We start from the raw sequence: 12633 nt of genomic DNA, 5'->3' as shown, positions 1-12633 counted from the left end.
TGATGCATTGCAAAGTCAAAGTCATCAGTATACTTTACCTCTAAACATTTGAGCTGCATGCATGATTCTGGAATTCATATTCAAAAATTAAACCAATACTGTTGGATTTAAGTTAATTGCAAGTGAGTTAAAAGGGCTGAATGTGACTATAAAGAAATTTATGGAATTATCGGTCATGGTTAAAGAATATTTTCATTCTAAATATTAATGCGTAATATAGTGATGAGGAATTTTCAACTCTGTTTACACAGAGGATGGGGAGGCACGTGAGAGGGATGAAATCCGGCATGACAGGCGAAAAGAGAGACAACACGACCGGAATCTTTCCAGGGCAGCTCCTGATAAGCGGTAGGTGCTATTTGAGATAAATACAAATTGTGAGGAGTGGCTCTGTGAATCCTTTTGAGAAGAGGTTTAGTCCACTGGGACCAGTTTTGCTTCTCTCCCTTTCCTCTCTTAATTTGATAATCTACTAAATCAGCACTTACTTTCCTACACTAAACTACTTATTTTTTCTTAGCAGAAGAATTAACTCCCTGGAAGAAATCCTTTCTCATCACCTTGTAGAGTCAGCTAGATTGCGAATGATAGGAATATAGAAAAGGGAATTCAGATCTTGTTTATGAAAAGAAGGCAGTAGGTAGGCTTGTTCTGGTCTGTTCTTTCCTATTTCAAGTGGTAGGACAAACTGATTATGTGCGTATTCCTCTAGACAGGGAAGAAGCTTCTGTACCTGCATTGAGATCCTCTTATATGCAGAGGGCTGTCCCAAGTACAGTGGAGGAGGAGAGCAGGTTTTGTGAGAAGTGAGAATTGGCCTCTTCTCATAAGTAGTTCTCTTAAAATTCAGAAAGACAAAGCTTATAAAATTATTTGAGAATATTAACAAAGCACTGCTAATAAGTACAGGCCTGCTTGGAACAAACAAAATACATGTATGGGGACTCACACTAAAGTAGGGATTGGTAAAGTTTATGCTTCACCAAAGGCTGAGCGCTGAATTCTGAGTGAGTGTTAAATGCAAATATAAAACATTTTCTTTCTCATCACTTTGGTGGCTGATACAATCCATTTTTTCAAGTTATGTCTTAAACATTGAAAAAGAAGATTCCTGCCAGTATTGTTTTTTAATGGCATAACTCATCTCCCTGGATAAGTGAAACCATGGAGAAGCAGAAAATCTGAATTTAGAATTGTAGGTAAATGTGCAGTGTAGAAGAGAGAGGAATGAAATGTGAAAGTGCACAATTAAAGATACTAATGGTCTGAAATTCCTAAGCTGTAAAAGTCAAAATGGCTCTGTAGATAAATTGGGCCCTTAAAACTAGTAAAGTGGTTATGAGAATTGATAATGTAGAAAAGCTGTAAATTTGTGATTGGATGAAAATCTGGTCGTCTATAGAAAATATTTTAAGACCTGGGTTTCTGGTAAAATAAATGATGACAGTTACCATGGTTTCACTGCGATGTAGATTGCATACATACTGAAACAGCAGGGGAATTAAGATAATCTGAATATTGAAAATCATACTGAGTAATTCAGTCATTGACATGTTTTCCTCAAAATTCTAATAGGGTAAAATTACTAAATGTGGTTTAGGTAAAGAACAGAATTTGGCTTATTGAAAGTGATTCATATACGTCTAATTTGCATCCATTCCCTCCCCCCGCAACCATCATGTAATAGCAAATACAGACCGTAGCAATTTCATATCTCAGCATGCTCTTTCTGTAAGGTGATTGCTTATATTAAAAACTTCATGTCAAGAGTGAGTCTCTTGACAGTTCTTTTCAGCTAACAGGAAGGCCTGATTGTAAAACCCCACCTCTTCTAATAATTCTGTCTCTGAGATGCTGTAAGGACTACCAGCCTGATTATGCATTATCAAGGAATATATGTTCACAAGATATGAACAGGACATATTCATTAACTTTGCTTCTAAGATTGGTTGTATTTAAATTGAAATTCGGCTTGTCTGTGAAGAGTTTTCAGTTAGTGATATTGTATTTTGAAACAGGTCAAAACTACAGAGAAATGAAAATCGAGATATCAGTGAAGTCATTGCTCTTGGTGTGCCCAATCCGCGGACGTCCAATGAAGTTCAGTATGACCAAAGGCTCTTCAACCAGTCGAAGGTATAAGGAGTTTAGAAATAGCAGGTCTTAGTTAATGTGATTTAATCCTCAGGGAAAAGAAAATTCACATACCATAGATTTGGATCAGCCTAAAATATGCTGGCATGAGAGGGAAAAATTAGAAGTTGTGTGATGTAACTTACAGAACCATTTTATCTTATTTCGTCATATCTAAGGGTAAACAGTTCTGATTTTGACCTCTTACAGTTGGCTAAAATTTAAGACACTATTAGAAAATGAAAGAAATATGTGACAAAATTTGATTTGGGTATATAAGTCTTATTTATAAGGTAGAGCCAGTGTCCTACAGAAGTATCTCTTGGGTTTCTTGTTAATCTTTGAAAAAAAAATGTAATGCTAAAGAAACATAACTTGAGATCTTTAAAAGATGAAGCTGTAAAACTAAATTTAAGTGCTAGACTAGTTTGTCAGGAAATCTGATTTCAAGTACCTATTGTTATGAACTAGCTAGGACACATTAGGCCTGAAAAAGTGCTTTTATGTGTTAATCCACCCAACATTGATTGCATACTATGCATAAGACAGTGAGATCAAAGATAGATGTACTTTTGCTGTGAAGGAGCCTTCAAGTCTACTGGAAAAGACATGTGTATAAATAAGGACAAGGCAGACTGCAATAATGATAAAGTATAAAAAGTTCTACTGGGATACAGAGGGGAAATATTTATTATGACTTGAAGGCCTTAAGATTGGAAGGTAGAATGTACTTTTTTACATTCTTGGCAGGGTTCTAAAGTCTCTCACTTTCATTATCTCACTTAATCCTTATATAGACCTTATGAAGTCATACTATTTATTATCATCTCTATTTGTATATGAGAAAATTGAGATACATAGAGGTTTAGCTAGAAATTGGTAGAAGATTCAAACATTTGTTTTCAAAGGTTGTGTTCTTCAACGCTATATATACAGTGGTACGGTATATATATGCAATATTAGCAGCCTAAGGTTAGGCATGAAAATTCCACAAAAGTAAATATTTATGACAGTCACCTCTTACAAGCTTAAATTTTTTCAAAGCTATAATATAAATTTTTCCTAAAAAAGCACATCCCTTTATTAAGGAACCACCCAAATATATTAAACAAGTTTGTTGTTGACTTGGGATTTTCATTAAGAGCCTTATTGTCTCATGCTATAATAGTGATGTTTTCAGGGAGTTAAGATATATAACACTATTATTCTAAATGACATGAGATACTGTCAGTACAGTGTACACCTCTTGATCTTGGGGTTGTGGTTCAAGCTCCATGTTAGGCATAGAACTTACTATGTTATGAACTTAATAAATGACATCAGGTACATGCTTTACAGTTCTATCTTCTTGCCATTGTCCAACAGAAATTGCCAAGTACCTGCTTATACTGTCCTGCAATTTTAATAACTTCACTAAAATTGTCAAACTTGTTAATTACCCCTTTACTTAATCTAAGGACCAAAGGTGATAAGAATAAAAGTTTATGGACTTTGTGAGTTTTTATGAAGATCTTTTTAATTTGCAGTTCAGATTGCTGAAAATGTGAGCTATAAATGATTACATGAATGTAATCAGATCCAACTTTTAATAATACATTTTTATTTAATGTCCTTTTCCCACAGGGTATGGACAGTGGTTTTGCAGGTGGAGAAGATGAAATTTACAACGTTTATGATCAAGCCTGGAGAGGTGGTAAAGATATGGCCCAGAATATTTACAGGCCCAGTAAAAATCTGGACAAGGACATGTATGGTGATGACCTAGAAGCCAGAATAAAGACCAACAGGTACTAAAGCAGACAGCTCAGTTTCATTGTTTGCACTAGTGAAAACAAAGTAGTTCATAGTCCTTTCTCTTTTTCCTCTAGATTTGTTCCCGATAAGGAGTTTTCTGGTTCAGACCGTAGGCAAAGAGGCCGAGAAGGACCAGTTCAGTTTGAGGAAGATCCTTTTGGTTTGGACAAGTTTTTGGAAGAGGCCAAACAGCACGGTGGCTCTAAAAGACCCTCAGACAGCAGCCGCCCCAAGGAACATGAGCATGAAGGCAAGAAGAGGAGGAAGGAGTAGATGCACCTCTCTTCAAAATGAATGAACTTTTATCGATAACCCTAATGATGCAAGTCAGATGGGGAAATACTTTGTAAATGGCCAGGATAAAAACCAAATCTGGGTGTCAGAACCCAGCACTACTTTTTATTATGGGAATAAGGGGGGGATGGAAAATTCTTTGAACTATTTAGTTTTTTTTAAAGAGTGGGTTGTGTTTGTGCTTCTCCTACCTTTTGGCATTTATAGAACATACAGCCCCACACATGAAACTAAGACCACTTCCTTTTGTGTGACATTAGTACTTTGGGGTTAATATTTTGTGTAAGAATGACTGCTGATGAATAAAGTTGCCCCAGCCACAGTGAGTAGAAGGATGTTCATGTACTGGAACTATCCTGACATTTGCCCCTATTACACTCTGTTTTAATTTGGAGTGGGGAAGTAAGCTCTTGCTCGGTGCAACTATTTGTTTCAAATAAAAACATTTAGACAAAATTTTTAATTTTTTTACTTTATTTACTAGGTAGAAATAGTCTCAAATATCTTTCTCTTCATCAGATGTTTGACCCCCTTGCAAAACTTTTGGTCGCCGAGCTTGAATGTGGAGCTAAAAAAAAAAAAAGAAAAGAAAAATCAAGTAAGCATTGTAAGGAATGACAGTATCTACAAAAACATTACAACTGAAAACTGCCCCGTTTAGGCTGCCTTTTTAAAATATATATTTTTAAATTTTTATTTATTTATGATAGTCACAGAGAGAGAAGGAGAGGCAGAGACACAGGCAGAGGGAGAAGCAGGCTCCATGCACCGGGAGCCCGATGTGGGAATCGATCCTGGGTCTCCAGGATCGCGCCCTAGGCCAAAGACAGGCGCCAAACCGCTGCGCCACCCAGGGATCCCTAGGCTGCCTTTTTATAAGGGAGTCAACACCAATAGGTCAAAAGAATGTTATTTGTTCCCCGTTCTGAAGACTAAATCAAATGAGTTTAACCAAAGGTTGCACGGAAAGTGGAAAAGCCAGGTTTCGACCCCTCTCCCTACCTTGCAAGTAGACTGCTGTTGCCACTGTTGTGTTAGATTGCTAATCATTAAAGGGTCTTCCTAAACTACCCTCCCCAGACATTTTAGAACAGGCACTCTATCACCACCACCATTCTTTAACCAATATTAAGGGAACCTCAGTTACAAATTTCCCAAAGTCCTTGTCATTCGACACTTCTGACCTACTGATATACAGAAAGCCTGTGATAATATACAGAAAAATAATTACCTTTACACCATCAATAATATGCTTTTCTTGTTGTAGTGCATTCTGAAGATCTTCTTCTGAAGAAAAATGAACCCAACCCATACCTCTATGAAATCCTGTCTCTTTGTCCTAAAAATTCAAAATTTAGAAAAGATTAACATCAACATGGAAGTTTCCATGAGTTAGAAATCAAGCTACCAACTTTATCTGCCAAAATGGGATAACTGACATTTCAATAAACATCAAAAACTTTGCTTTAATACAGGCTTACCCTCCTAGTTACCAAAGGCTTAACTCCTTTGTTAATCTTAACATTCTGCTTTTCTGCTGCCATTGGAGGAAGTAAGATATGGTAGTAATGTTTCTGTCATGCAAGATACAAACTACACTAACAATGATAATCATGGGATATTTTGATCACATAAAGAAATACTCTGTTTCTAACTTCTTCACTTATAGGAACTAAAAACTTAAGCCTCAAAACCTAGTTCATTTCTGGTAATTTTGGAGACCAATTACTCATCACCACCACTACCATTATAATCACATACTCCTAATGAAAAATAGTAAAAAATATATATATAACCCTTACTTACCTAGCTCGACTTAATAGTAACACTACTTCCCTTTGCGTAAAAAGCAGAGTGCTTATCCTTCAACCTATACATTAGCACATGTGGAGATGATTCTAACCCACACCACCAGCCCTACTATTTAAACAGATACAAAGATGTCCATTCACTCAGTATACATGGTCAATCTTGTTACAAAGTTATGCTGTGCACCACCCCCCAAACCAAATTTTCAGAAATTGCCCTATTTTTTTTTTTAAGATTTTATTTATTTATTCATGAGATACACACACAGAGAGAGAGGCAGAGACACAGGCAGAGGGAGAAGCAGGCTCCATGCAGGGAACCCGACATGGGACTTGATCCTGGGTCTCCAGGATCATGCTCTGGGCTGAAGGCGGCGCTAAACCACTGAGCCACCCAGGCTGCCCGCCCTCCTATTTTAAAGGTGACTTTTTAATACTTAAAATTCTTTAGTATTAACCTAGACTGCAGGAAAAGTTTCTGGTAACATCCCAGTGATTCACTCTTTACCTCAGATAGCTACAATTTCTCCTCTACTTCCATATGGCCATTTCCATAAGTAAAACCCTTAAAAAATTTGTGTTTGTAAAAACTTAGGTACTATGTATCTAAGATAGGAACCTGGGGACGCCTGGGTGGCTCAGCAGTTGAACGGTTGAACGTCTGCCTTTGGCTCAGGTCCTGATCCAGAGGTCCTGGAATGATCGAGTCCCACATCAGGCTCCCAGCATGGAGCCTGCTTCTCTCTCTGCCTCTCACTTTCTGTCTCTCATGAATAAATAAAATCTTAAAAAAAAAAATAGGAACCTGGATTTCTAATATGAGTATATGAACTTGTTAATCAGAAACTAACTTTTCTCCTGTTATATTTAGTTTTACCAAGAGTCAAAGTTCTCTTTGAAGATCTGTTAACTCCAGGTCTTTTTTTTTTTTTTTTTTTAAATTCATGAGAGACCCAGAGAGAGGCAGAGACACAGACAGAGGGAGAAGCAGGCCCCACGCAGGGAGCCCGATGTGACACTCGATCCTGGGGCCCAGGTCATGCCTTGGGCCAAAGGTAGATGCTCAACCACTGAGCCACCCAGGCGTCCCAACTCCAGGTCTTGAATAATTTTGTTTATACTTTTAAGAAGCAAATGGCAATCAAGAAAAATGTGTTACTATTTTTGAAGAAATTTTTAAGTAGGTTCCATGTCTAGGGTGGAGCTAAATGCGTGGCTTGAACTCACCACCCTGAGATCAAGAATAGGACATTTAACGGACTGAGCCACTCAGGTGTTCCTGGAGAAATTTTTTTTAATGCTTTTCAAAAAAATAGAAATTTCAAAAAAAACAAAAAAATTTTATCCTCTTTACAAAATTAGTTTTTAAACTTATAGAAACATTTTTGGGTAATAGTTGTGCCTCATTCTTTTAATCTACTGTATAAAACTCCATTGTATCAATAAATTAATATCTATTTAATCCCATTAATGAACATTTAGGTTCTTTCCACTTATTAAATAAGGCTGCTTTGAACATTTTTTATCATACCATTTCTGGAGAATAAATTCCAAAAATGGAATTGCTAGATAAAGCAAATATAAATTCTTAATTTTACCAAATTACCCTTCAGAAATGAAGTACATTTCTGAACAATTTCAGTACCAGCTTCCCTACACTCTCACTAGCACTAGATAGGAGTAATCTATTAGATCCCTGGAAGGCAGCTAACATTAAACCAAGAGTTAACAATTTTAATTACTTTAGGTTATTATTTTGCCATAGCCTTTTCTGTGCCATGAGGAAAAAGGGGGCAGTTTTAATGAAGCATGTGTAAACTTCATGTGCACCCACATCCCACCCCCAAAAACCCAGTAATTCTAGAAAGCCTACAGAAAAATAAGCTCAAATAAAGTAGAACAATTTATAAACTGATTTTTATATCTTCCTTAGCAAAGAAAATATAACAAATGTAAAAACACTAAAAGAAAAAAAACACTCCACTTAAATAAGGATAAAAGTTAAAATAGATATTCTCTGCCAATTAGGTTTTTTTTTTTTTAATTTTTATTTATTTATGATAGTCACAGAGAGAGAGAGAGAGAGGCAGAGACATAGGCAGAGGGAGAAGCAGGCTCCATGCACCGGGAGCCCGATGTGGGATTCGATCCCGGGTCTCCAGGATCGTGCCCTGGGCCAAAGGCAGGCGCCAAACCGCTGCGCCACCCAGGGATCCCCCCTCTGCCAATTAGTTTTATTATAAAATCATTCTCCAGTATCAAGTCCTTATTATTATAATAGGTATAATTCTAAGATGGTCCCATAATTTCCACATGTCCCACCATGTTGTCCCACTATGTATAATCCCCTCTGTATGTGGAACCTGTGACATACTTCTGACCAATAGAAAATAGCAAAACTGATGGTATGTTGCTCCCCTGCCCAGGTTATATAGTGAAGGTGATGGGATATCATTCTTGTGACTTTGTTATAAGATAACAGACTAGAGAAACTCCTCTTACTCCTCTTTGAAGAAGTAAGCTGCCATGTTGGGAGACCTGCCAGGTAACACAGAACTACACATAGTCCCTACAAGCTGAAAGCCAGCAAAAAAGTAGATATCTCAGTCTGCCAGTTCAAAGATGACTTCTGCCAACAACCTGAGAGAGCCTGAAAATCAATCTTTCCCAGTTGAGCCTTTGAGCCTCTGATGAGACCAAAGCCCCAGCTGATACCAGACTGTAAGCTATGCGAGACCCTGAGCAAAGGATCCAGCAAGGCTATGCCGACTTCTCATCTGTAAAAACTGTGAGATAATATATGTGTGTTTATTTGAGTCATTACATTTGTGGTAATTTGTTACATAGGGTAAGGTTTTTTTACTTTTTAATCGATACCACCCTCAATTTTATCAATAAAGACTCTGAACAGCTTCACTCCAATAAAGTCATATAAGTTGGTATGCTTTAACAAAAGTCGAGAATTCGAGGATAAAATTAGAGGATCCAATAATTAAGGGATAACTTTTTTTTTTTTTTTAAAGATAATACTCACAAAAGGTACAGTGCACTTTCGTACATGGCCAAACTGTGCAAAGTGTTCTCTCAGCTCACCTGTTTAGGAGAAGAAAACATGTTAAAAGTAGTTAATATATTTTGGAGCACCTGGCTGGCTCAGCTGGTAGAGGATGTGACTCTTGATTTCAGAGTTCTGAGTTCAAGCCCCACATTGGGCATAGAGATTTTTTTTTTTTTTGAGATTACTTTAAAAAAAAAAGTAATTAATGTATTTTGTATCCTCCAACCTAGATTGTAGCCAGAAACCAAAAAGGGAACGTAGAGTCCTCAAATTTTGTGAATAGAACTACTTGGCATTTCCTTGAAGCCTTGAGATTTAGGAAGGAGCTATGGTATTGACTACAGATTTTCAAGTTATGATGGGGCTACATCTGATAAAGCTATTATAAGTTGAAAATACCCTAAGTCGAAAATGCATTTAATATACCTAACCCGCTGAACATCATAGCTTAGTCTAGCCTACCTTAAACATGCTCAGAACACTTACACTAGCCTACAGTTGGGCAAAACCATATAACACAAAGCCTGTTTCATAATAAAGTGTTGAATTTCTCAGGTAATTTATTGGCTACTAAAAATGAAAACCAGAATGGTTACATGGGCACAAAATGGCTGTAAGTCTATCAGTTGTTTACCCTTATGATCACATGGCTGAGTGGGAGCTGCATGCACATGGCTGATGCTGCTGCCTTGCATCACAAGAGACTATCATACTGCATAACACTATGCAGTATGGAAAAAAATCAAAATTAAAAATTTGAAGTATAGTTTCTTCGGAATACATATCACTTTTATACCACTGCAAAGTCAAAAAACTGTAAATCAAAACATTGTTGAGTCAGGAACCATCTGTATAAAACTGCAATGTACCAGAGATTTGGGGAGACGATAAGGTAGGGGCATACACAAATAAATTGCTGAGTTGACTATAGTAATCATTCCCACCGGATAATGAGCATCATCATCACAGTTACTGCACTAGGTGCACGGATAATAATCCCTGTGAGAAACTCATAGAAGACAGATAATTAAAATACAGTGTCTTGATAGCCATATTCTAGATTTTCAAGTAAAAGCTCAATTTACTTGCCTTTCATAAAATTTATACTAGGTTAAATAGTTAACACTCTAAAATTTGCTGAGATGACCCTACTTTCCTGCCTTATTACCCATCGGTGGCCCATAGTGACTCTCTAGTAAGCAAATTAAATTCTATGTATCTGTTCTGTGGGTTCCCATCTTTACCTGTTGTTCTTCCCCCTTGGTAGGTCAATAATCCTATCTCTTCCTGCCTAAATTATAACTCTCCTTCAGGACCCAGGCCAAATATATCCACTGAATGTTATTTTATTGGGCTTCTACTGCAATACAAGGCAATGTACTACTCCGTGAGATAATAGCAGGTAAGATGCATAGTAGATAATCTTAAAGTTCAAAAATTACATGATCTCTTCTGAACTACAGTGCTTGTACTTTCACTGGCTTATACTTCATATTACCAGGTTATTTCTCCCTGGTTCATCTAAATGTCACTGGCTCAACAACTGCCTGTATCTGCTGTAAGTCTCCTCACCTTCACCACTATATCATAAACTTCCTAAGTGATGAGTCCACTATGTCAAAAGCAATTGATACACAGAAGCGCAATACTTGCTGAATGAATAAATGCTTAGTAATTCTTCAACAACCCACAGGAACTAAATTTCTGAAGAGCTCCAACAGTTGGTCAAACCATTTGGCAATATTAGGACCTCATGGAACATGTTACTGGAGAATAAACAAAATAGTGTTAAATATGCATGTTTTAAACCATGTATTAAAAGTTCTAGAAAATATTCTCTTCCAAAACAAGCTCTGGAACGTAGCTCTCTTGCCAAATTACCTATAACTATTATGGGAAAACAGATGTAAGCACCAAAAACAATGCCCACCACACACAGATACTCCTTAAATATTTGCTGAATGAATGAATGAATGAATGAATGAATGAATGAATGAAGACCGTTTCAAAGCTTTATATTCATCTGCTTCAAATTAAGAAGATGGGACCCATATCAATCTATTATCCACTCTACTACTCACACCTGAACCACAAAAACAGGTAAGCAATCCGATTTCCATTTCTTTGTTTAAGGGAGATGACCTGACACATGAATACCTACAAAAGTGACCATAGATTTTTAATTTTTGGTAAGCAAGTGTAAAAACCCTTTCTCAAAATTGCAACTGACGAAAATCAAAGCTGGTGAGAGACTTCAATACTAGTTACTCCCAACCCTCTATCTCCAGCCTAGGCCTCTCCCACGAGTTTCAATTATAGCAATCATGAAAATGACAATCATTTATGGAGTACTCGTTCTGTGTCTAGCACAAGTCTGTGGTTTACATATAAACTCATTTAATCTTATCAAAAATCCTATCAAGAAGGTATTACTGACCTCGCTTCATAGATGAAACCGTGTGTGAGCCCTTTTCCCAAGTGCCTCCCCTGTAAGTCGGGTTACCTAACGACTGAAGGGCCGAGGTGGCGGCCTTCTAACCGAAGCCGTAGGGCTTCAAGGGGCACTTCTCAGTCAATGACACACATCTCCTCCGTCCAACTGCGTGATGGAGAACTCACAGGTTTTTCTCAAACTCAACACATTTAAATGTTACTCTTCATCGTCTTTAAACCCGCCTCCCCTATCTTCTAATCACCAACGCTAAAAACCAACGCTAAAAAAGTCGTTCTTCCCTTTCCCTCATTCCGCACTCTTTCCCCTATTCAAGCCATCGCGAAAAGCCGTGGATTTTAACATAAGTGGATATGACCCCCTTTCCACCACTATCCTACTTCAGGTCCTCGTCTTTGGACTAAATTACTGAAACTGCCTTTTAATGCGTCTCCTCGCCTTCGGTCTTGCCAGTTTGAATCCATCCTCCACACCGCAGTCAAAATAACCCCTTCTAAATCGTCCATCTTAAAGTTTGCAAGTAACGAACCGTTCCACCGAATCACTCTGAAAGGCAGGAGGCCGTGAATACGTGCCGCAAAAACTCAGTGGCATCCCTGAACGACTCATTGCAAATTATAATATTATATTATATATACTATATGATACATATTGATATATAGTTTGATATAAATATGATATATAGATATATAGAGATATATATTTTACATTGATATATTGATATATATAGATTGATAGATTATATAGATAGATATTGATATATTTTATTTATTTATCTATTTATCTATTATTTATTTATTTCTGCTCACTGGCTTGCTCAGGAGCCACAGCTCTTAATCCAGCCACCACGCCGATTTAAGTGTTCAGCCGAAAGCAGGGCTTTCGAAGACCGCTTGTACCTAAAACTTACGTCCCTAATACGTTTCCATCACTCACTCGAGGCCGCAGTCCAGGGAATTTTTCTGACAAAAGCCACCCGCCGGCCAATCCTGGTACGCAGCGCCACAGCGCCCCTCGCTGCTGAAGCCGCCATCTTTAGATTGAGGACCTCTGTGACCTGTGGTCGCCACCCCGGAAGAAACTGGCGGATCCGG

At 37.6% G+C, this 12633-nt stretch overlaps 2 protein-coding genes across 2 annotated transcripts in view; one reads left to right on the top strand and one right to left on the bottom strand.

Moving 5' to 3' along the window:
- The window catches only part of SNW1 (SNW domain containing 1), a 33646-nt gene extending 28969 nt beyond the window's left edge, over positions 1 to 4677 (top strand). The window contains exons 11-14 of the mRNA XM_025443650.3: positions 252 to 348; positions 2019 to 2136; positions 3757 to 3920; positions 4002 to 4677. Of these exons, the coding sequence (XP_025299435.1) occupies positions 252 to 348; positions 2019 to 2136; positions 3757 to 3920; positions 4002 to 4200 (578 nt within the window). The 3' untranslated portion in view covers positions 4201 to 4677. The remainder of the gene's footprint in view (positions 1 to 251; positions 349 to 2018; positions 2137 to 3756; positions 3921 to 4001) is intronic.
- LOC112657626 (SRA stem-loop interacting RNA binding protein) lies at positions 4678 to 12629 on the bottom strand. The gene is made up of 4 exons (XM_025443659.3): positions 12476 to 12629; positions 9064 to 9122; positions 5453 to 5560; positions 4678 to 4789 (listed from the first exon to the last, which is right to left on the bottom strand). Exons 1-4 carry the CDS (start codon positions 12570 to 12572, stop codon positions 4718 to 4720), a joined length of 336 nt encoding a protein of 111 aa, XP_025299444.1. The 5' UTR covers positions 12573 to 12629; the 3' UTR covers positions 4678 to 4717.
- Between the last annotated feature and the right edge of the window lie 4 nt (positions 12630 to 12633).

This window comes from Canis lupus, chromosome 8 (genome assembly GCF_003254725.2).
Source record: "Canis lupus dingo isolate Sandy chromosome 8, ASM325472v2, whole genome shotgun sequence".
Taxonomy (NCBI): Eukaryota; Metazoa; Chordata; class Mammalia; order Carnivora; family Canidae; genus Canis; species Canis lupus.
Note: the sequence above shows the minus strand (reverse complement) of the source record. Positions and strands in the feature narration are given on the sequence as shown.

Bases quoted from the DNA above. Each gene is read 5' to 3' on its own strand.
- LOC112657626 (XM_025443659.3), bottom strand. From the start codon at position 12,572: ATGGCGGCTTCAGCAGCGAGGGGCGCTGTGGCGCTGCGTACCAGGATT. The intron at 5,561-9,063 runs GTGAGTATTATC...TTGAATTTTTAG, and splicing joins GAAAGTGCACTGTACCTTTT to GACAAAGAGACAGGATTTCA. The intron at 4,790-5,452 runs GTAATTATTTTT...TTTTTTTTTTAG, and splicing joins ATATTATTGATGGTGTAAAG to CTCCACATTCAAGCTCGGCG.